Source organism: Opisthocomus hoazin, chromosome 3, assembly GCF_030867145.1.
Source record: "Opisthocomus hoazin isolate bOpiHoa1 chromosome 3, bOpiHoa1.hap1, whole genome shotgun sequence".
Taxonomy (NCBI): domain Eukaryota; kingdom Metazoa; phylum Chordata; class Aves; order Opisthocomiformes; family Opisthocomidae; genus Opisthocomus; species Opisthocomus hoazin.
The window spans coordinates 83,372,836-83,398,368 of record NC_134416.1 but is presented as its reverse complement, the minus strand read 5'-3'; the positions used below and the strand labels follow the sequence as shown (position 1 = coordinate 83,398,368).

Sequence of the window (25,533 nt, the reverse complement as noted above, 5' to 3'; positions counted from 1 at the left end):
TATCAATTGATGTATTATAAGCACACCAGCTGGAAGGCAGGAAAGCATTTCCTATACCTTTTAGTCACGGTGTTCCCATTGCTTGTCGTTTTTCATACCAAATACAATCTACACAAAATTTTTATTTTTAAAAAGAAAAAGCTACGAAGGCCAAAATAAGCTTGTTTCCCAGATCCTTCCCTTCTTCTCCTGGCCAAAAGGCTCCCATGTGTGGTGTACCTCTGGATCAATTGGCAGAAGAACAACACAAAGTTCAGAAAGCTAGGCTTTGCAGAAAGTTTCTGAACACCTTCATTATTTAAGATAAAAACAGAAGGGAAGACATCTTGAACTGAAGTCTCCAGCTCTATGTTCTTTCTCCTGTTTCCGTTTCTGTACCACTCTGAAGTATTCCTTCTGCCTGAGAGCTCTGCTAGGGCGCAGAGTGGTAACTTCTGCAGAATCACAGTGCCCCGTCCATTTTGAGCTTGTTACGCTGAAACAGTGTCTGGTACAAAGCATGTTTGCCTATTCCTCTCTTCTATTAAATTTCTCTAAGTAGGTCCATGGTGTCTGTGAAACTTTTCAAGCCTTTTTCTGCACTTGGTCTGACTTCGGCATTTTTCCACTACCTGCACTCTTCTGCCTCTGCAGAAAGACTTCAGTAAACATCTCCCAGTTCAGTTAGCCACCATTGCAAACTTGTGTGTACACAGCAGATTAACTATGACCCACCTTCGCTAGTGCAATGGAAACGTTCCAGGTTTCACCACCAGGACCCTGTAATCTGCCTTCTCACAGAGGCAAGCAATATTGTACTGTTAACTGTCTAAAAACAGCCAGCTATTCTGAGTTCTCAGTTATTACATTGCCACTCAGTATTGCATTATCTCTGCTTTTCATTATGTTCTGGTTCTGGATCAGACACAGATTTTTATCCCACCTCAAAAATTATTTCCTTTCTCCTTTTCTTTTCTCTGCCTTGCCCTACTTTGGTATGTCATATAATCTTCATCAGAATAAATGTCCACAGAAAAAAAAAGACATTTAAAAGACAACTCTAACTTCTGTGGTAAAATCTGACATAAAATTCCACATTCTTCTTTGTTATGAATCTTTTAACTGCAGGTATATATTAGATTTTTCTTACCTCCCCTCTGCAAAAATAAATTCTACTAAAAGCAAAGCTTTATTTCCATGTTTTATTTATGAAGTTCTGATGACTTCAGTGTGCAGGACTGCAGGCATTCTCTGGCTTGATTAGTTCTCATTGGCTGTTTTAAAGCTTCTTCACCAGCAGGAATGCAGTCCTTCAGTGTATACTTATCCAAATGAAAGTAAAATTAATGTTTCCTGTCCATAGAAAGGGCTCTTCATGAGCTGAGATGGATGGTCTTTTGGTTAAGGTTGTAAGTGAAATCTGCTCATATTAGAATTTGGGACTGGACTTTTTTTTTTGGCTAGCAACTGTATTGTGTCCCTTTAAGAACATGCAAACTGGGTTAGCTCACCTTCTGTTGAAAGAGGATGAAGATGTTGGAGAAAATGCTTGAAGAACACTGGAGAGAGTACTGAGGGAGGCAGAAGAATCACAGCACACCACGGAGGCTTGCAGTTCATACCAAGAGAGAACATTTTGAGAGCAGCAGGGAGCTAACAACCATGGCAGTGAAGTGAAAAAGAGACCATCCTAGGGCCCGGAAGGGACAGGGTAAGATTTGCTGCCACTCATGAAGTCACTGAATGGACTGAAACTAACCTGGAAGGGCGGACACCATGAATCCAGGGAGAGCTGAACCTTGTAGATGCTTTTTCCCTGTTTTTTTTGGTTTTGTTTTTTTGTGTGGTGTTTTTTTTTTTTACTTTAGTTCCACTTTTTGGGTAGTGGATTTGATTCTACAGTTAGTCCGTGCTCTTTAGCTTCAGACGCACACTTTGGTCTGTCTGTGCTGTGCAGCCTAATAAGCAGGTGGAAAACTGTACAAATAATGCTTCATTAGACATAAAGAAGATTCTATTTGTCATGAAGTCAACCATATGCTACACATTCACGAGCTGTGTAAACACGTAATCTCATCTGGAAATCAGTGGCTAGCAGCAGAAAGCCGCGCTAAAATTACTTTTCTTGGACAAAAAGTGTTGAAACTTGTGGCCAGGTAAGATCTGATGCTGTGCACAATGACCTTTTACTCATAGGAGTTTTGGCCTAAAAGCATCCTAACATCTTGAAAGGTCTGCATACGTGTTGCAGCACCTGTGACTTTCATCTGTTTTCTACTTTCAAAGGTTCCTGCTTCACACTGGTAAAAGGAGCCATTTTCACAAATTGTTTTGGACATGTTTAATAGTTCTAAGATCAGAAAAATCTTGGCCTTTACAAATCTCTTTTCAGAAGGATTCATTTTTTTCCTTCCTGTTTCTGCAAATAGCTAATGTCAATCAGTCAAATGAACACCTAAATGCGCATCTAAGGCACAAAATATGTATCTGTCAAAAGAGAGACCGAATATTGTGATTCTGTCTATTTGCGTTTAAATACCAATGTTGATGTAGCAGCCTTTCACCCAATTTTGTGTAAGATGAAGATTTTACCATTTCTTGTCTTTTTAGACAGACAATATTATTTTTTCCATTGAACAGAAACAGAATATAACAAGTCTGTACTAAAAGTTTCTAGGAGATGGGTGTCAGATATTTGAAAGAGTTCTTGGAAATTGATTTAAGTTTTTTGAGAGGCATTTCATGTGCCATAAAGGTTATTGCTTCTGCCTAGAAGAAGCAAATGGAGGGTTAGTGAAGGAAAGGACGGGAACAGGTACATATTAAAACAGAGTAGAAATCATAGCTATGCTGAGTAAGAAAGTTGTTTAATTTTCATAGACGTTGTGAGAGAGATTCCAAGCAGAGCTTCATCTACTTTATTTTGAGAGGAACCCATATCAAAATTCCTAGATATTTTTGTACCCTGTCATTTTCTAAAAGAAAGTTTTTAATGTTTAGCACACATTTTCAAGGAAGGCTTTCTATCATTTATCCATAACTGTTATGCTTGCAGGCTGTCTTTGTGCCAAAAATTTGTCTGCAGAATCTTTAGAGGAACAAGAAAACACCATTCACAGTTAAATTGCAGAAAATTATTTTTCCATTAACTGATAATGTTGAACTGTCAGTTTTGAGGACTGAAGGATAAAACTAGAAATGAAGTGCTTCATGCTATAGCAAAGAGCAGGTGGAGGGAAAGTGCCACTCTTCATTGGCTGAAAATCAGCCATTTCTAACCACATTGGATTTGCAACATCAAGGATGTCAGTAGCCCAAGCTTAAACACTTCCGTCCTTAACTGTCAGGCCATTTTTTTCTTGATGGAGTCAGAAAGGAGAAAAAGAATGGTGGCAATGGCTAATAAAAGATATGAAAAATTTGTGAAGCCACTCAGAGGTTGTAAGTGTTCAAAATAATCCTGCCAGAAATGGATTAGTGTGCAGAGAGCTACCCAACAGTTAAATTAATTCTAAAATTTTGCTGAGCCTTGAACACTCCTTGAACAGAGTGCATCACAGCAAGCATGCGTCTTTGTTATAGCTTCCCTATAACACCTACAGCTAAGATTATCTGCCTGTTTCTAATTCAAGGAGCCTCTTCGTTGTTTAAAATGTGATTAGACTTTTAACTTCCGGTGATGAAGCATCCCTCATTTGGTACCTGGCCAAGAACACTTATTTTTTCTAAGTTTGAATGAAAATATATCATTCAAATATTAAAGGACTAATAGCATAGTATGTTGCCATTACCATGCATCACAATATTTTGTTTTATGGCATTGTGCTTTGTCAGTTAAAGAAAACATTTGAAATTAATCACAGACAGGGACTAATGTTTGCATATTTGTGTTCAACCTGAGGGAAATCAATTTCAAATTGAAAACATTAAGAGTAAGAAGAAGCATTAATATGCTTTGATAATTTAATTTTGAGATATATCTCAGTGCTATGTTGGAGCTCTCTGTGTGCAAACCAAACAGTGAGCAGAATTCCACTGTGTGAATGTTACAGTTATACATTGAGTAATACAATGAAAAATCATTTTTGTGTTTCACTTTGCATCACACTTCAGTTAGCAATTCTGTCTTGTCATTTCAGTTTTTACCCATGTTTCCTCTCTGTTACTGTCTTAACCAAATCTTGTGGCTTCAGTTACTTGCCACTAATAACTAACCACTGACAAAGCTCAGGCTGAAAGTGTCAAACATGATGCAGCGTTGTTACGAATGAGAAAATTGTCTATTAGCGCTTTCTTTAGGAACTTTCTTTGGCATTTATCAAGATTATTCTTCTTCATCAGACATATTCATAGAAAAAAAAAGTTTCTGTCTTCAGTTATATATTCTCTATGTACCATGGAGTTGGACATCAAAAAAAAAAACTTCTGAAAGCGTATTTAATGTGAAAGGTAGCTTTCTAACCCAACCTTTCAATAGTTAAATTTCACTCATCCTCCCTTTTGTCATGACAGCATACGAAAGCTAAGAAATTACACAGCTTTCCCCCAAACTATTAAACTACAGTTTCCTAGGTATTACATTTTATAATACCCAGTTCAATCTGTATTATATCACTGTCAGGAAAGAAGACCTTTAAAGCACAGACCTCCAAGCAACCAAGTCTAGTGGCCCAAAGGGGAAAGAGAAATAAATAGAAAGGGAACAGAGTTTGATATCTGGAATATTGACTGGGGATCAAAAAAGTGGACAACTCTTGCCCCATTAACTATGTTACACTCCAGTTCTAGCTGCAAAAAGGAAACAAAACAACGTTTTGAGATGATGAATATTTCTGAAGTATTTCAAATGGGTCAGAAGATGAAACATCAGGTGCAGAAGGCAGGGGAGCTGAGATGCATTTAGGGAGCTTTATTTTTCATGAGGAAGAGTGACAAGCTTTCTGGAAGGGGGGAAGTTTCTTGATGAAAGTCCTTTTTCTTTTGAGCTGGTCTACAGGATTAATTGCTGATCGATAGTCACAGAAAGATAGAGGCTGGAACAGACCTCTGGAGGTCATCTGGTCCAACTTCCTGCTCAAGCAGGGCCACCCAGATGCGATTGCCCAGGACAATGTCCAGATGGCTTTTGAATGTCTCCAAGGCAGGAGACTCCACAACCTCTCTGGGCAATGGGTGTCAGTGCTCCGTCACTCCTCCAGTAAAAAAGCATTTCCTGATGTTCAGAGGGAACCGCTGGTCCTGTCACTAGGCAGCGCTGAAAAAAAGCCTAGGTCCTTATTCTTTGCACCCTCCCTTCAGGCATTTACATACGTTTATAAGAATCCCCCTGATGTCAAATAACACTTGCTGTATCACTTCTCCTATTTTTCTATACAGCAAATAGCGAAGAAAGTAAACCCCATTCAGTAGTCATTTAAGGCGACAAAGCAAAGGGTTTTCAGGTAAGGATCCACAGAGCTGACGCAGCGAAGGATTTGGAGTAGCTGTTGTACAAAATTCAATGCAAATTCCAAAGTAAAATGTTGAAAGTTGAGTGGCAAAAGATAGATATTGGGAAAGAATGGTAGTTATAAGTAATTCATGGTAAATAATTAGCAGCAGTTGGATGACAATCAGAAAAGGGCAGGAACAGAGGATAATCATTAAAAACCAAGTAGGATCTAAATGCTGGTATCTAATAATGTGAATCAATTGCTTAGAAAATACAAGCAGTTGAATGAAATAGCAATTGCTTAATTGCAATAGATATAAAAGGATGTCCTTGGGTGGCAAAGCAAAGCAGATGGAAAATGAGAGTAATAATGGTACTGATCAATCCTGGTTGTACCAAACTGGATCAGGTAAAGTGACAGAACAAAGAGAGAGATGACTATGCAAGCTGAGTAAACACGATAAGTAGCATAGACAACTGAATAAATGTGGATAGAAACGTCACTAAAGCTGTAGTTTTAAAAACCACTTTTCTTCGCTGCCTAAAATTCTTCCATTGGAGGTGCTGATCTACAATAAATTTAAGTCCATAAATATTTAATATTCATTTGTTTTAGGTACCAGAATACTATTGATCAGATTGAGAATTACTGCTCTCTGAGGAAGGACTGGAAAACAGAAATTGCAGTCCTAAAATCCTTAGCAGTAAATGATTTGTGCAATGCTTCGGAACAACCATCACAGTGGCAGCAGTGTTGACATAAAGAAAGAAAAAGCAGTTTCTGGTGCTAAAAAGATAAATGTGCAGTGAATTAAAGCAAGATGAGACAAAAATGCCAAGGAAGATGGAGATCCAAGTAAGCCTATTGTCATAATGCCTATTCTTATAGCAACAATTTTCACAATTCTTTGCCTTTGTTCAAATAACCCATTTGGACATGAGCCATGGGAGAACGTTAGCCTGTTTCAATGATGTGTCTAATTCCAGCCTGTTTTCTGTCTACCGGCAACAGCGGAAGTAAACCTGTCAGCTCTGAGAATTCGTTGCTTTCCACTGTGGGCTGGATCTAAACACAAGGATTAGAGTAAAAAGCCATTTGAACAAATGCGGCAATTCTAGCTGGTGGATTTTCAAACTCTTCTTTAAGTTGCTGTATTTCCTTCTTTACACTTCCTATGTTGCAATCTTTCATAAAATACTTTGGGTTTCTTTTCAATGTTTACCTTAAGGACCTCTCGTTGAAACACGTGAAGAAGAAACAGCAAGGCAATATAAAAAGACTGAGGAAAAAGCTACTTGGAGTAGGTGATATGTGCCAATTAATGAAATTAGGCTTAGGTATCTGGTGTTGGTTCATCTGGGAGAAAAGATTATGAGACTTTAGCTCCATGCTAACCCTTGTTAGCACCACATAATAGAGTCCAGTTGCATATCTACATTGTGTGATAGTGTCACAGCTGTAATAGTCTCTAAATAAGATCGTAGAATCATTTAGGTGGGAGCAGACCTTCAAGAACATCGAGTCCAACCATTAACCTAACACTGTCAATTTCACCACTAAACCATATTCCTAAACTCCATATCTGTATGTCTTTTAAATACCTCCAGAGATGGTGCCGCAACCACTTCCCTGGGCAGCCTATTCCAATATCTGATCACTCTTTCAGTGAAGAGATGTTTTCCTAGTATCCAACCTAAACATCCTCTGACACACCTTGAGGCCATTTCACCTTGTCCTATTGCCTTTTACTTGGGAGAAGAGACTGACACCCATCTTTCTACAACCTCCTTTTAGGTAGCTGTAGAGAGCGATAAGGTCTCCCCTCAGCCTTCTTTTCTCCAGACTGAACAACCCTGGTGCCCTCAGCTGGTCCTTATAAGACTTGTGTCCTAGCCTTTATGGTCACCACACTGCCAGCTCATGTTCAGCCAACTACTGACCAAAACCTCAGTGTACTTTTCTGCTGGGCAGCTTTCCAGCCACACTTCCCCAAGCCTGTCACGTTGCATGGGGTTGTTGTGACCCAAGTGCAGGACATAGCACTTAGTCTTATTGAACTTCATACAGTTGACCTCTGTCCATTGATCCAGTCTATTCAAATCCTTCTGCAGAACCTTCCTACCCTCGAGCAGGTCGACACTCCCACCCAACATGGTGTTACTTGCAAATTTACTGAGGGTGCACTGGATCCCCTCATCCAAATCATCGATAAATTCGTTAAACATAACTGGCCCCAAAACTGAGCCTTGGGGAACACCACTCATGACGGTCTGCCAACTGAATTTAACTCCATTCACCACAACTCTTTGGGCTCTGCCATCCAGCCGTATTTTTTACCCAGAGAAGTGTACATCCATCCAAGCCATAAGCAAAGAGTTTCTCCAGGAGAATGCTGTGGGAAACGGTGTCAAAGGCTTTGCAAAAGTCTAGGTAGACAACATCCACAGCCTTTCGCTCATCCACTAGGCAGGTCACCTGGTCATAGAAGGACATCAGGTTAGTCAGGCAGGACCTGCCTTTCATAAACCCATGCCGACTGGGCCCGATCACCTGGTTGTCCTGTGTGTGCCATGTGATGACATTCAAGATGAACCGCTCTATAACCTTCCCCTGTACTGAGGTCAGGCTGATGGGCCTGTAGTTCCCAAGTACCTCCTCCTGACCATTTTTGTAGATGGGCATCACATCAGCTAACTTCCAGTCAACTGGGACCTCCCCAGTTAGCCAGGACAGCTGATAGATGATAGAAAGTGGCTTGGCGAGTGCATCATGTCTGAATTTCTCCCTGACAGAGTTGTGTTTAGGGTTAGGGTATAATATTCGTACCTTTCTGTTTTCTGATTCACTTCAATGTTGTATAAATGTAAATGTGGGTTTGTCCAATTATTTCAATAAAATAACTGTAAAGAGTCTGAAAGTCCTTATATTACAAAAAAATATGGAATTCATCCTCTAAACTAAAGCAGGTAAAAAAAGTACCACAGGCCAGCTCGTTTAAATTTTCTTATTGCATTTGGGAATATTTTTCTGAATAATGTAATACTTAACACTTAGAACAACTGAGGATTAGGCTGCCTTTTTTTCAAAGATGTAAGTGTAGAGAGAATGCTACAAAGACAGACTCATATTTTTGCTGTTCCTGGAGGAGATGTTTTTCAAAGTAGCAATGTTTGGAACTTTGCAGGTGGTTCTATTTACTTTAAAGAAATACAAAGTGTTATCTCTATATATATGAAAGTGGTATCAGTGTAAAAATTTTTGCCCATAATTCTCAGGTAAGCTGTGGTCACCGGCTTTGTCATTCTGGCAAAAACAATGCAGTTTACCTGTGGAGAACACGTACTTCAGACAGGGACAAACTGAGGACTGTATAATGTAAAACAGACACTTTCACAGACTTTATAAACTTCTGGTATCAAGGGAAGACTTCTTTTTTAATATCTTTTCTTGTCCTATAGAAGCTCAGAATAGTTTGTGTGTGTCTAATTAAATAACATGAGAAGAAAAATATTCCACTGCACTCATTCTTCCCTGTGAGAGAGAGGCTGAAAAAACAAACATATGGCACATGTTAATTACATTCCTTCAGACTTTATTTAGGAAGTGCTTTAATGAGATGAATATGACATAAAAAATTATAGAAGACAATATACTTAATGTAAGTACTACTATGCAGAAACCAGAATTTATACTTTAAATGTTAAAAAAATCCTTATGAACTAGAAGACCCACTGCTATAAAAAAATCCATTTCAAAACCAGATGATGAGTTGAAGAGACTAAAATATGAAACATTTCTTGAGAGGAAACATATTTCTTTCATTCCTTCTTAGGATATTCAAATTCTCTGTAATGGTCACTTAGCCCTCCTTCCCACAAAGCACTTTGCTGTCAAAATAACCAATATGGACAATGGAATGAAAACAAAGTATTTTAAAACACTGGGTTGGAAACATAGAGTAGATCATAATTTCTGTCTAGCTAGAAAGAGTTTCAAGGATACTGCCTTGAGTGGGCATAAAAAAGGTTAGCACGCCCAGAGGACAAGTTTGATATATGGGATTCAGGGCTGAGCTAAACACTGCTTGAGAAAGGTGACATCATGCCATTCCAGCCTCCTGGACTCCTAAACTGGTGCCAAATAAAACAATCAGTACAGGCTGGACTAAATCCAGGGCTGCTAAAAGCTGCAATTATTTGTAGATAATGTATTACTGTAGTGTCAAATCCCCTGTATTATAGGTATGTGTTACAGACATTGTAACCTTGTTCTTTTAGAATCCCACAGTAGCTTAACTCAAATATCTAAGGGCAGACCAGAGTCCCAAGAAAAAATAAACTTTAAGTAACGAGATTTCCATAAAATAATCCAACCAAAGTTAGTCACTATTGAATTCCATATATTTGATTACTATGATTTTGAAAGTCCCCTTACAATAGTTCAAAAAGTGCACTATTTAAAAAAAACAAATTGAACAAACATAAATTTAAATGGTAATTTTGTGCAAGTATCAACATACTGCCATGAATGTCTTTTAACTACCTGCTCCAGTTTTCTGCACGTGGCTCCCATGAATCGAAGAAGCATTTCTGACCGAAATAGAATTTATGTAGAGAGACAATTCATGCTTGGTACTTCTAATCTGTAACTGGATCAGCTTCTACTCAGAAAACACTGTAGGAAGCCAACAGGAAGTTGCTAAAAAGAGTGGAATGATTTTGAAAGAAGAGCAAGACAATGCTGGGGAAAAAAAACATTTTGTGACAAAGGACATAACTTTCTTCTACTGACTTGTTTAAAAGCATATTCTTTACGTGCTTTTCAATAACTGGCAGAAAAGTGAGTAAAGCATGAGGAACTGTCAAAAGTACTTCTGAATACAGCGGCCAGATTCCAAAGCTTAGGCTTTATTAACAAATGATTACACAAATAAGAAAGAAGTTGTTAAAGGACATTTCAGACCTTGCTAAAATTAAGACAAGACGGTGGTGGTTTTGGAGTACATAGAAGTATTTATTTGATAAGTGTTCAGTTTTCTATTTCTGCTGCATGAAAGTAAGTGCTGAAATGAACCATTTCGTAGTGAACCCGTAGTCTCTGAAAAATAAGATATATCCAGTCTAGCACACTCTAATTGTTCAGCATCTTCCACCGCAAAGCCAGGACACACAGTATGTGTAGGACAGTAGCACCAGCCTGACAGGAAAATAAATTCATAAGCTCATTACTGGCACCAAAGGGAGAAAGGTATCACAAATAACTCCTTCTTTAACAAAAAAAAGTTTTGAAAGTTGCAGAATCACAGTCCAGTATCTGCTAGGTTTTCTCAGATGTTCTTTTGAACTTTTCTAATGCTCCTTGTGCCAGTGTCAAGATCCTCTTCCTCCCAGGGCTAGGCTGCCTGGGCCAACGTAGGCAACATAGCTGCCTGGCCTTGAGTAGCCTCAGCAGAGGCCTCTTCCTCCTTCATTAGCTCAGACTCTTGCGCTTGGTTTCTGCCTGAGAGATGTTGCAGCTACGGCTGTGTCTTGCCATGTCCTTCATTGAGCCAGATCTGACACTGGCCTGGGGAATGGTCTTCCTAGTCTGACCACCAACCTGCCTTGTCACTGAGGACTGATCACCAAACTTTGGCTGAACCAGGTTATCATCACTGTGCCTGCCCTGCTCTCCTTTCCCTTGTGCGGTGGGTCTCCCTCCACCACCACCACCTCTGCCTTGCCTTACTGCCACACTTAGCTCCTGGCTGCCCTTTCTGTACGAAGTATCTCACCCTTGCTGCTCCCTGACAGAACTGGTTTCTTTGCTGTCATCATGGCTTTGATCCACAACACTTTCTTCACAGGCTTTTTCCCAAGGTTATAATCAGTATACAGAATATTGGATGTGAGGTATGACAGCACACAGGAGGCTCTGGGAAAACTGTAGGGCATGATGTAGTCTAAGGGACAGAATCTAGGGACTAAACAAAGCAATCTGTTATTCTCGTGAACCTACTAAACCCACTTAGAATACCCAAGAAAAAAATGAAGGCTCAGGCATGGACACTGTGAACTGGGTGGATTTTAGCTCTAATATTTGTGTATCTGCGCCCTGGTGAGCGTATCAACAGAATCAGCATGCTCAGATGAAAACCTACAGTAGTCAATGGGTATTGGGTAAGGTAGGGGAATGTCTTTGGACTCTTCCATTCTTGGGAGGAAGTTTCCCTTTCTTTTCTGTAAAATGTAAGGCATGTCAGTGGAAAGTCCCCTTTAATGCAGTCATCCAGTGGAGCAGGAAAGAGTAAAATTCATTTCCTTTCTTTGGGCAGTGACCCAAGACTGAATCATAGACTCCACTGGGAACAAACCCTAATCCCAAAGGTATGGACAAGGTTAGGATAGTGTTTCTCTCTGTTTTTTTCGGTTGACTCAATTCAGATTTAAGGAGAGAAGTCAGCACCAAAGTCAGCAGGCAAATGATCAAACTAGAACATAGTATTCCTCAGAATATCCTTACCAGGTATGATGAAATCTACAGTCCCACCCCTACTGTAAGAACTGTGAATTCACTGGGCCATATTGTTGCTACAGTGGCAACTCTGAGTAGCGCTGACAAAGTTCAGGGCTCATTTTCTCAGTAAGGAAACATGGAAGTCGATATCAAAAGCTGAGGTGCTTAAGAAATTTGGATGCCTCAAGAGCTAGAAGAGGCTACCTACAGGAGGCTCCAAAGATTTACACCTTGAGCATTTAAATTGTGATTAGATAACATCTTAGGCATCTGAATCTCGGTCTGGATCTGAACTTATGATACCGGTACCACTAAGCCAATGAGAGCCTCTCCCAAGTACATCAGTGTAAGCAGTCTTACGTGGAAAGCATGCAGAAATATGGTTCTATTTATGCAGGAAGTATGGACTGAAGTCCCTGCCTGTCACAGAAGCAAGACACTGCTAATCAGGTGATTTACAGTATCTCACAGCTCTGAAAGACGGATAGGTTGTGATAACCACAGACAAGTTTGTATTTCTACTGACTGTCCTGTGAGATCTAACTCTAGCAGCAAGTCAGAAAAGGCTCTGTCTCAGTGAGACCAGGAGTCCTTGTCTATAAAAGAAAAAAGTACTGCTTGGCTGATCCCTTGCTGCCACAAAAAGCCCAGACTTTCTAGCCTCCCAACTATGGGGAGTTTACAGGGAACTCCTGAAGGCTGCCTAAATAGAGCTGGCACTGTGATAGGGCCAGGCATGCTAAGGAATTGTGTTATAGAAACTAAAAGTCTGAGAAATTGAAATGCACAATCCTTTCTGACCCATAGGAAGTTTGCTTTTTGTTCTTCTGAGGCTTGATCGTCATTTTCCAGCTCTCCACATCCTATCCTTGAACCGCAGTCTCCCAACTTCTTACTCGCTACTTCCATCTGGAAGCTCCTCTTCCTTCAAAATGCTTTTTCATCCCTTGGAAAATAACCCTCTCCCCCTACCTCTGCAGCCCTTTAGGAACAGACTGGTCCAGCATGGATTCTCCACAGGGTCACAAGCCCTGCCAGCAAACCTGCTCCGGTGCAGGCTCCTCTCTCCACTGGTCCGCAGGTCCTGGCAGGAGCCTGCTCCAGCATGGGCTCCCCACGAGGTCACAGCTGCCTTCAGACATCCACCTGCTCCGGCATGGGGTCCTTCCCGGGCTGCAGGTGGAGATCTGCTCCACTGTGGACCTCCATGGGCTGCAGGGGAATCTCTGCTCTGGCGCCTGGAGCACCTCCTCCCCCTCTTTCTTCACTGACCTTGGTGTCTGCAGGGTGGTTTCTCCCACATATTCTCACTCCTCTCTCCTGCTGCATTTGCTGTGGTGCAGGTTTTTTTACACCTTTTCAAATATGCTATCCCAGAGGCGCTATCACCGTTGCCAATTGGCTCAGCTTTGGCCAGTGGCGGCTCCGTGCTGGAGCCGTCTGGCACTGGCTCTATCAGACATGGGGGAAGCTTCTGCAGCTTCTCACACAAGCCACCCCTGCAGCTCCTTCACTCCCAAAAACTTGGCCTGCAAACCCAATACAGAGATATGTCCGAAGAGACAGAAATTATCATCACAGAATTCTATTATTAGCACACAAAGTTGTGGTCTCAGAATGAAGTATTCTAACAGAACTGGGATCAGTACCGTATCCCTGAACTTTTGAAAATGCAATACTTGTACTTAAGAAGCCAAGAAAAATATTACCAAGACAACTAGAAGATCATTGGTATAATCTCAACAGGATGAAAAAGGGTAAGAACAAATTTTGAAGAAAAGTATAAAAAAAGTCATGAAGATGAAGAGGAAATAGAAATAATGCAAAGGACTTTTTTGTGAAAGGCACAGTATAGCAGATGATAACCAAATAACTTCTTCTCTTACAATAACTGATTTTCTAAACTAAAAAAATCAGACACGAGTCAAATGACAAGAGTAGAACAAAACAAATATATAACAGATCATAATTAGATTTAATCTGGAAACTGAATGAAGTTTCTTTTTGCTAAATTTCCTAACAATTAAAGTTCATTTTTTAATTATTATTTAGGATTTTAAACTTGTTCTTTGTTTTTCCTGTAGTGGTCCTTACACATGTCTCACATAACTATTTCAGTTAGCAGATCTACTTGACTATTCATAAAATGAACATCAATTAGAACTTCAGAAGCTCCTTTATCACTTTGAAAAAAACAAAAATATCCTTGTTCATGGCAGGGGGGTTGGAACTAAATGATCTTTAAGGTCCCTTCCAACACTTACCATTCTATAATTCTATCATTCTATAAAAAAATGGGCAACTTAAAACTGTATTGGTAACTTCATGTTATAGCCTAAATTTTCTGAGAACTTTGAACACCCTCAATAAATAAGAAACCTGATGAGCAAGTGGAAGCGCAAAATTATTACCCGAAAATATCATCTGGCAGAATGATACCTCAGTTTGTCAAAAGACACAAAATAAATATTTCTATAAACCAATGTAAATTTGCTTCTATACATTCTTGGAATCCCCGTGGTGAGTAATTAAGCTGTGCGGATGGAATTTTACAGGTAACTTAGATTATACAGGCCATTTGCTATCTCAGTGTTTTTTGAGGAATCAGGAGAGAGGGGGAAGAAGGAAAACTGGTTTTATGGATTCCCTTGGAAATTATTGCTTCTTTAGTTTCTAACTTCACCCTTAAAATTATAGAGTTCCATCAGTCACAGTTATTGCTAAGATGCTAGACACTCTCATACTTCTTCAGACTTAGAAATCCCAAAGAGGAAAATATAAATTGATCAGCAAGGTAGTTAAACAAAAAAGCAAGCAGTCAGTACATCTTGGGGAAAAAAACCCACTAAAATCAGGTTAGTATATGCATCAAGCCATTAAGTCAATTTTTATTAATTGCTTTTTTCCTTCTTCAGAAAAAAACTAATGTGCTAAAGAAAAATGTTACCGAGCTATCTTGGAACTAATTGAAAGATATCAATACCTGTTCATTACATTGCAGGTGAAAATCAGGCTCATCATTGCATTGATGCTGGAAATAAGGAATATTAAAATACCTATTTTGCAAGATTACAGAACTACTGGATTATTTATGTGGAAGAGACAACATGAATTTACAGAGCAAACAGCTTGTAGACAATCACACAATGCACCTGTTGCTTGATTTGAATTGTAGACTAAATCACATTCAAGCACCTAATAAGTACCTAAGACACAGTTTGCGTTCCTGCAATGAATAGGAAGTGAAATGAAATCACTTCAGGCAGAAGAAATATCCCTACTGACATCAACAGGCTCTGGACCATGTCCAGATGCAACATTTCTTGTATGAGCAACATTAATGTATAAACTCATTCTTCTGTTGACTATCAATAAGTTTGTCAGACATTCCCCAGATGCACAACATAATGCTAGCTACTGTGTCACAGAGCATTAAACACATCTGAGCATCAGTGTTTCCCAATTTGTATTGCTCCTTCTAGGGCACTCTGCTATAAATGTTCCATTGGAGGCCTCTCCGATGGTGTTGGGTTGTTCAAATTTGGTATAAAATACTTGGATTCTCAAGTGTCTTGTTATAAGACTGCTAAAAGCATGACAATATCACTTCTAGGTTACACCATCTGTTTCTGTGCATTAGATTTTTAATAGATACTACTGATGGATGTCCTCCCAGATACTGTCCATAAACTATTGTTGTAGCACCACAATCACAAACAGGCCCTATAGATTTACAGAGAAGATGTATTCGAGACTAGTGTTATGAGTCACCACACGTCTAATAACTTCATTATTGTACTGAAGAAAATAAAGAAAATAAAGAGCTCAGGTCCTATGTTATTAGACTGTTAATAAGTTAGTATTAGCTACATTTGACAAGTGAAGAAGACCTCGTCCCCAGCATGCTCCTAGGGGCAAGGAATTTAAAAACTGCATTCATACATGCGGCAAATTTTAGCTCAGTGTTGCAAAATAAATCACTGTGACAAAGTAAGAAAAACATTCTCCTACCTTGAAGAGAGAAGAAAAGATCTCAACAGAGAAAAGTCTTTTTTTCCCTCTTCTGTTTTTTTTTTAGTTTGTATTTTACTCATCATCACAGAGGCTTTATTTGTTTATACCTCACCTAACTGCACATGTAAATGATATGCTGGCCATTTTATCCTGGTCTTCATTCTCCTAGAAGCATCTTTGTTGTCTTCCATTTAATTTAGAAGACAAGTGTCCTCTGCATTTTATAAGGGCTGAACCCATGCAGCAAAAAACCATAAACTGTCATATAAGAGCAAAACATAAGGAGTCCAATACCAATTTGTATCTAAAACTGAAAGCTCTCATGAAGATTTTTAGATCACGAGGCTTGGCTTTTTAGTTGTTTATTCAACTATGAGGCCACTGTGCAATTTTCAGATTCACAGATAAATACACACAATAGCTTATGATACATTTTCATTGTAGAAAGAATGAAAATTTCTTGATTTTGTTTTAACTTTCCAATCATATTTTCCATTGTTTGGTAGTGCCAGAATTGTTGCTGATTGTAATGAGATTAACTAGTATTCTGAAAAGAGGGGCAGTGTCACTCAAAAAGAACTTTCAAACTATACAGCTGTCACTATCACTAGTTTGAGCTTCTGATGCTAAATGGTAAATAATAAGAATACAGAGTAGCAGTTTTCCCAAATATTTTTACATCATGAGTACTAAAACTCAGAAGATTTGTGTCTTTCCTCCTGCCTCCAAGTAACTTGCTTCCTTCCCACTCCCTTCCATCAGAATCAGATGGAAAACAACAATCTAGTTGGCTTTTGAAACTAAGATGTTTCTGGTGAGAATTAGACTAAGCACAAATTAATACAGAACAGAATTAGCAGGCACATGGATGAGTATGATCTCTTCCCAATGGGAAAGAGTCAACAGGAAGTCTGTAAAGCAAAATCCTCCTTTGTAAACCCATTAGGGTTCTCTGAAGGAATTAAAAGCAAATGGATAAAAGCCAGTTGCTTTAAAGCTAAGTATTGCAATGCTGTGCAAGCCCAGAGGGAAGGCGCTTGCTGCATACAAGTCAGAAAACACACAAGATGAAGAAACAACCAGTTCTTGCAAGGAAGGAATGAATCACAGAATCACAGAATCACAGAATAATAGGGGTTGGAAGGGACCTCTGTGGGTCATCTAGTCCAACCGCCCTGCCGAAGCAGGGTCACCCACAGTAGGCTGCACAGGATCTTGTCCAGGCAGGTCTTGAATATCTCCAGAGAAGGAGACTCCACAGCCTCCCTGGGCAGCCTGTTCCAGTGCTCTGTCACCCTCAGAGTGAAGAAGTTCTTCCTCATGTTCAGACGGAACTTCCTGTGCCTCAGTTTGTGCCCATTGCCCCTTGTCCTGTCACTGGGCACCACTGAAAAGAGCTTGGCCCCATCCTCCTGACACCCACCCTTCAGATATTTGTAGGCATTTATAAGGTCCCCTCGCAGCCTTCTCTTCTTCAGGCTGAACAAGCCCAGCTCCCTCAACCTCTCCTCGTAGGGGAGATGCTCCAGTCCCCTCACCATCCTCGTAGCCCTCCGCTGGACTCTCTCCAGTAGCTCTTCATCTTTCTTGAACTGGGGAGCCCAGAACTGGACACAGTACTCCAGATGAGGCCTCACCAGGGCAGTGTAGAGGGGAAGGAGAACCTCCCTCGTCCTGCTGGCCACAGTCTTCTTGATGCACCCCAGGATCCCATTGGCTTTCTTGGCAGCCAGGGCACACTGCTGGCTCATGGTTAACCTGTCGTCCACCAGGACACCCAGGTCCCTCTCCACAGAGCTGCTCTCCAGCAGGTCCACCCCAAGCCTGTACTGGTGCATGAGGTTGTTCCTCCCCAGGTGCAGGACCCTGCACTTGCCCTTGTTGAACCTCATCAGGTTCCTCTCTGCCCAGCTTTCCAGCCTATCCAGGTCACGCTGAATGGCAGCACAGCCTTCTGGTGTGTCTACCACACCTCCCTGTTTGGTGTCGTCAGCAAACTTGCTGAGGGTACATTCTAACTCTTCATCCAGGTCGTTGATGAAGAAGTTAAACAAGACTGGGCCCAGTACTGACCCCTGAGGGACACCACTTGTCACCAGCCTCCAACTAGACTCAGCGCCGCTGATGACAACCCTCTGAGTTCTGCCATTCAGCCAGTTCTCTATCCACTTCACCAACCACTCATCCAGCCCACACTTCCTCAGCTTCCCTAGGAGGACATCATGGGAGACTGTGTCGAAAGTCTTGCTGAAGTCAAGGTAGACAACATCCACGGCTCTCCCTTCGTCTACCCAGCCAGTCATGTCATCGTAGAAAGCTATCAGATTGGTCAGGCATGATTTCCCCTTGGTGAATCCATGCTCACTACTCCTGATAACCTTCTTTTCTTCCACTTGCTTCATGATGGCCTCGAGGATAAGCTGCTCCATCACCTTACCCGGGATGGAGGTGAGGCTGACCGCCCTGTAGTTCCCTGGGTCCTCCTTCTTGCCCTTTTTGAAGATTGGAGTGACATTGGCCTTTCTCCAGTCCTCGGGCACCTCTCCTGTCCTCCAGGACCTCTCAAAGATGATGGAGAGTGGCTCAGCAATGACATCCGCCAGCTCCCTCAGCACTCGTGGGTGCATTCCATCGGGGCCCATGGATTTGTGGACATCCAGATCATTTAAGCGATCCCTCACACAGTCCTCCTCGACCAAGGGAAAGTCGTCCTCTTTGTAGGCTTCTTCTCTTACCTCCCGGGTCTGGGATTCCTGAGGGCCTGCCTTGGCACTGAAGACTGAGGCAAAGAAGGCATTCATTAGCTCTGCCTTCTCCGCATCCTCCATCACCAGGACACCCGCCTCATTCAGCAGCGGCCCCACATTGTCCCTAGCCTTCCTTTTGCTGCTGATGTAGTTGAAGAAGCCCTTCTTGTTGTTTTTGACATCCCTTGCCAGCTTCAATTCCAGGTGAGCCTTGGCCTTCCTCGTCGCATCCCTGCATGCTCTCACCACGTTTCTGTACTCTTCCCAAGTGGCCTGTCCCTCTTTCCACATTCCATGGACCTTTCTCTTCTGCCTGATCTCCGCTAGAAGCTCCTTGTTTAACCATGCAGGTCTCCTGCCTCCTTTGCTAAATTTCTTTCTCAAGGGGATGCATTGCTCCTGTGCATGGAAGAAGTGTTGTTTAAAGAGCGACCAGCACTCATGGACCCCCCTGCCTTCGAGAGCCCTGGCCCACGGGATTCCTCCCAGTAGCTCCTTGAAGAGGCCAAAGTCAGCCCTCCTGAGGTCCAGGGTTTTGATCCTGCTTATCGCCCTGCTTCCTCCACGCAGGATCCTGAACTCCACCATTTCATGGTCACTGCAGCCGAGTCTACCTCCAACCTTCACATCCTCCACCAGTCCCTCCTTGTTTGTTAACACGAGGTCCAGCAGCACGCCTTTCCTTGTTGGTTCCTCCACCACTTGCATCAGAAAGTTATCATCGATGCTCTGTAGGAACGTCCTGGATTGCACCTGCCTAGCTGTATGGTCTTCCCAGCTGATGTCAGGGTGGTTGAAGTCCCCCATGAGAACCAGGGCCTGTGACTGTGAGGCTGCTTGCAGCTACCTGTAGAAGGCCTCATCAACCTCCTCCTCCTGGTCAGGTGGCCTGTAGTATACACCCACCGTAATGTCACCCGTGTGAGCCTGTCCCTTAATTCTAACCCACAAGCTTTCAACTTGTTCCTCATTTGCCCCCAGGCCAAGCTCAATGCATTCCAGTTGCTCCCTCACATATAGAGCAACTCCCCCACCTCTCCTTGTTGGTCTGTCTTTCCTAAAGAGTCTGTAGCCATTTATGACAGTATGCCAGTCATGTGAGTTGTCCCACCATGTTTCTGTGATGGTGACCAAGTCGTAGCCGTCCTGCTGTATAATGGCTTCCAGCTCCTCCTGTTTATTGCCCATGCTACGTGCATTGGTGTAAACACACTTGAGCTGGGCTGTCAATCTCACCCCTGGCCTTGGCACTCCAAGCCTAGGCTCATCCCTAGTGAGCTGGGCAATATCCCCTTCCCCCTTCGAACCTAGTTTAAAGCCCTCTCAATGAGCCCTGCCAGCTCGTGGCCAAGAATTCTTTTTCCCCTTTGTGATAGCTGAGTTCCACTTGTTGCCAGCAGGCCCGGTGCTGTGTACACCTCCCGATGATCAAAGAAGCCAAAATTTGACTGATGGCACCAGTCCCTGAGCCACCTGTTAACCAGGTGAGTTTTCCTGCCCCTTTCAGTGCTGTCCCCTGCCACTGATGGGATGGAGAAAAACACCACCTGCGCCCCTGATCCCTCAACCAGTCGCCCCAGTGCCCTGAAGTCCCTTTTGATGGCTTAGGGACTTCTTTCTGCTACCTCGTCCCCGCCAACCTGCATTACCAAGAGGGGGTAGTAATCACAAGGCCGCACCAGACCAGGGAGTTTCTTCGCAACATCCTTAACCCGGGCCCCAGGGAGGCAGCAGACTTCCCTGTGGGATGGGTCCGGTCGGCAGATCGGGCCCTCTGTTCCCCCCAGAAAGGAATCACCTATGACAATGACCCTCCTTTTTTTCTTAGTTGAGACAGTCGTAATTATTGGGGCTGTCTGACTCGTTCTAGGCAACCCCCTGGATGGAGCCTCACCTTCACCCACATCCTCTGTGGCCAGTCCCTCACATTCCAAAGCCCCATATCTGTTGCTTAATGAGGGGCAACTACGAGATCTGTGTTGGGATCTGTACAGTTCCACATATTCATTTAGGTAGCAAAATGCATTAATGATATTACATTGTTTGGCGTAGCAAAAAAGAGGACAAATTCTAAAGAGGTAAGTATTCCTCAGGGAATACATGATATGACAATAAATAGCAGAGCAATTTCACTGTAAATGAACTTTAAGTGTTACACAATAAAAAAATAAGTGTAATCACCTATAAAATGATCATGATCTTCAAACTGACTGTTGCTAGGAGGGTGAGTTCTGACCCAGGGGCATCAAACAAAACCTATGTGAGCAATTTTCAAATAAAGCCGGTGCATATAAGCCCAGTACAACCAACTTTCTTAGCAAACAAAAAGAGAAAGTTCTTCCCACAACTGGAGATAGATCTATGGAACTTGTTGCCAAAGGTGGTTGTAGGTATTGGAGTTTTTCTTCGATTCCAAGGCAGGCTTGACAAATTCATGGAATAGAAATCTATTTGGTGGTGTTGAACACAAAAATCATAGAATCATAGAATGGTAAGTGTTGGAAGGGATCTTAAAGATCATCTGGTTCCAACTCTTCTGCCATGAGCAGGGGCATCTTCCACTAGACCAGGTTGCTCAGAGCTCCATCCAACCTGATCTTGAACACTTCCAGGGAGGGGGCATACACAACTTCTCTGGCCAACCTGTTCCAGTGTTTGCCTCTGGACATCCCTTATCTGAAAACAACTGTAGGATAGGAAATTGTTAGGGCTAAATATATTCTACAGGGTTGTCTTATTCCTACTTTTCCCGAAGCGGTGTTCTGTGGCATTTGTTGAAGGCAAGATGTAGAACTCGTTCTGCCAATCTCACCAAAAAACCCGCAGTGGGTCAGATACAACAATCAGTGTTTCCATCAGCTACAGATCTATTTCAGGAGGTCCAGTCAATCTGGAAGAGACTACTGTGAAGGAGGGAATTATGTTATTTTTTTCCTCCCTTTTGAGGAACTACTGGAGACAGTCCAGCAGAGGCCTACAAAGATCATGAGGGGACTGGAGCATCTCTCCTATGAGGAAAGGCTGAGGGAACTGGGCTTGTTCAGCATGAAGAAGAGAAGGCTGCGAGGGGACCTAATAAATGCTTATAAATATCTTAATGGTGGGTGTCAGGAGGATGGCCCCAAACTCTTTTCAGTGGTGCCCGGTAACAGGACAAGGGGCAATGGGCACAAACTGAAGCATGGGAGTGCCATCTGAACATAAGGAAGAACTTCTTCACTCTGAGGGTGACGGAGCACTGGAACAGGCTGCCCAGGGAGGTTGTGGAGTCTCCCTCTCTGGAGATATTCAAGACCCGCCTGGACAAGGTCCTTTGCAGCCTGCTGTAGGTGTCCCTGCTTCGGCAGGAGGGTTGGACTAGATGCTCCACAGAGGTCCCTTCCAACCCCTACCATTCTGTGATTCTGTGGTTCCAGTGGATAACCACTTCTGCATAGAAGACGAAGTTAACGGACCTCCATCTAAGTCACACAGTGACACACTATGATCATCTTCTTCACACTAGAATGCATTTATCACTGGGAACAGAGAGATTCATGAATCACAAATAAGCAACGCTAAGAAGTACATTGCCACCCTGAGCTTACACGTTCTTAAAGTAGCACCTGACTCAAAGCTTATATGATTCAATGATCAGCTATTCCCTGAGATTTTTCAGTCTTAGGCTGCAAATCTTGGATGTGTGTAAGTGTGCATGTGTGCGTGCACATGCGTGTGCATGTATGTGTCTCACTTGAAGCCCTTGGGTAAAAATTAATGCAACTATTTAATATAATTAACATAAAGAGGATTACCTCTTTGAAGACCAAGTACTCTGGACAATGTTTTTCTAACTGGATTAAAAAAACCCCACTTGCTGAAAACATCTTCTAGATAGAAGTTGTTTCTCTACTGCTTACTTTGAACTTGTTTGATACATTCAGCTAAAAACTTTGAACCTAATAGTTATTATTCAAAAATGCAATGACAATGATAGCTGTTACATGTGTCTGCTCCAAGCCAGATATTTTACCACCAAATTTCAGTTATTTTCCTGTAATGACTTTTGTATTATTCCAGGAAATGCATAACCCTACTAATTCAGTTTCCTCTCTCTGCAATGTACTGTGTAGAAAGGCTGTCTTATAAAAAGAAGAAATTTTATATGAATACTGATGATTATAAAATCTAAAATAAACACGTTATGTTCCCAAAGTCCCTAAGCAAAAAGGAAGCCTATTCTACAAAAAGGTTGCAAGAAATATCTGTAGATGAGTTTAGGTATTATCTGCTAGGCACTAATATTGAACAACATCAAAATATTTTCCGTCTGGTGATATCAAGGCTTGATGAATAGTTGAGTCAGTAAACTGTTTGAATGTAAAAAGCCTCTCTTCTCCACGGATTGCAAACTTGTTCTTCCCATTGCTTGCGCCTGAGAACAGTACATCAGGAGTCAGCTTGATGTTTGATATATTATTTAGACTGCGATATTGGGTATTTTCAAATCAGGATACAATTACTTAGAAATTATGCAACAAGCTGGTACCTATCAGTAAAGAAGACAGGAAGAGAGCTTTGAATTAGGACTGTGACTTTAAAATTAGACAATTTATTAGGTCACTCTTTTTTAGGGTCATTATTTAACAAAATATTTCAAGTAACAAATATCTGACATCTTAGGCCTCCATCTTTCTAGAATAAGAATCAGTTTACAAAGTTGTTTTTTTAAATAAACTTTAAAAAAAAATTCGAACACAGAACACAAACACTTCTGACAAAACTCTAACGATCATACTTCAACAGTTCACAGCTTACATTTCAGCGTAACTTTGAAACAACCCTTGTGGTTCTGAGAGTGAATACGCATAAATAAGAGTGCAATGTGTCTGTGAAATAACTATTTTACTTCTCCTTTTGGCTTGAAAATCCAGCTAGTTGATTTAACATATGCAGAGATTAAACATGACTGCTTTACCTAAATAGAATCAGTGGAAGTAGCAGAAGACATCTGGGACGTTCTCATTAATTATTTGTTGAGCAGTTCTTTCCAACCTGACTTATAAGGATGCTTGCAAAGATGGTGATCCAAAATATGACATATTTTTGTTCTTCTTCCAGTGAAATAGATGTCAACTTTTTTCCTCTTTTTTTGCTTGTTTCACACTCATGCTTCTGATTAGGTGTTAGCCTTGATATATGTATGTCATCTGGTTTACACACTCTGTGATATACATAATGAACTTTGACAATAATATACCATGGTTAGTCATAATGTAGAAGATGTCAGCTAGAAATAGCTTCCGTTTGGCTATGTGCATTTTTGAGCAGTTAAAGCGTTTAGGAATGGTTACCAGAAACACTGATTCTATTTCCCTGGAACAATAACTTCCATTGTCTATGCAATGCTTTGGCTTACATTTTATGTTCTTCTGTATGTTGAAGGTGGCATACTGTCATGACATTTTTTTGTTTTGTTTTTGTAAGATAAAGGCTATTTCTTCACCTTGTTCTAATTCTGGGTTGTACTTTTGTTGTTTTGCAGGACGCAAAAGTGCTATGTAAGAGCCTGTAAGGACCTGAACAGTTAAGAGAGAAGCCATACCAAAACATGGAATGCTGCCTCTATTTCAGTAGCATTCAAAAACACTATCAAATTTTTTCTGTAATTTACAAGTAGTTGTTAAAATTTTAAAGCTTCCTTTCTGCTACAGTTTTAATTTTCTGAGTCTTGTCGTCTTTTTTTTTTTAAGAGTGAAATCTTACAAGATGAAAGGAATGCAGTTTGCCACTTGGGATGCAATGCTTTCATCATGGAAACCTGTTGCAAAAGTGTAGCTGAATTCAGGCATGTACTGCTCAACATGTCTTAAAATACCAATGCTTAATTTGATTTGCTGTACTACAGACAGTGGAGGAAAGGATCATGTTTATCAGAAGAATATCTCCAAAGCTTGTGAGAGAAATTTCACTCTAAAGATAAACGCACACCACCTCTGGTATGTTTTCCTTCTGATTAGGAAATCAACAGTGAACCTGAACTATTATCAGACATTGGTCCTGGGAGGAAAAGCATTAAATTCACTTCCAGAAGAGAGAAGAAATGAGAAAGGCCAAATGGCCCTGGTGTCATGAGCATCAGGTGGCTTGCAAATCGTACGGGCCTGGAGTATTAATTGTGAGGTTATCAAAGATAAAACAGTTTCACTGAGCACTGGAACAGGTTGCCCAGAGAAGTTGTGGATTCTCCTTCTCTGGAGATATTCAAGACCCGCCTGGACAAAGTCCTGTGCAGCTTGCTCTAGGTGACCCTGCTTCGGCAGGGGGGTTGGACTAGATGATCCACAGAGGTCCCTTCCAACCCCTATCGTCTGTGATTCTGTGATTCCGTGATCAGTAGCTGCTCTGAAACAGTGGATTCATCAACGGAATGTCATAATGCTGATGACCTGACCTCTCCAGAGGGTTTAGTGGGGATTCATTTCAACCTGTCATTGTCAAAACAGTGATACAAGAGGTACAGTTAACAGGATTTTTCCAGTTTTGCTACCACTTTACATAGCAAGATGCAAATCAAATGTATCTCTTCAACAGATTTGGAAAGAAGAGGTGGCTGTTCATCCTGCAGTTTCTCCCTTCTATTTATCTGTATGTGTGTACATTTTTGTGAGGGAGAGTAGAAGGGGAATCTCAAAATCTGGGTTAATCTTCCTTTAGTTTTCAAAAGTTTAAATGTGTCTTGTTCATGTTTTTGTTTTGATTTATGACTCTGTGTAGGTGGGAAGGTGCAGCTGCTCTGAAATTCCAGTTATGATTCTGGCTTAAATTTAGGCTCTCTGAAGTGAATGATTTTTGAATCGGGCCGATTTCTAACTGGTGAATTTCAA

General features: G+C 41.4%; 1 protein-coding gene across 1 annotated transcript in view; it reads left to right on the top strand.

Annotated features, from left to right (window-relative positions):
* The window catches only part of SEMA5A (semaphorin 5A), a 446,528-nt gene extending 422,285 nt beyond the window's left edge, over window positions 1-24,243 (top strand). The window contains exon 22 of the mRNA XM_075416809.1: window positions 24,192-24,243. Coding sequence (XP_075272924.1) covers window positions 24,192-24,211 — 20 coding nt within the window. The 3' untranslated portion in view covers window positions 24,212-24,243. The remainder of the gene's footprint in view (window positions 1-24,191) is intronic.
* The last annotated feature ends 1,290 nt before the right edge of the window (window positions 24,244-25,533 follow it).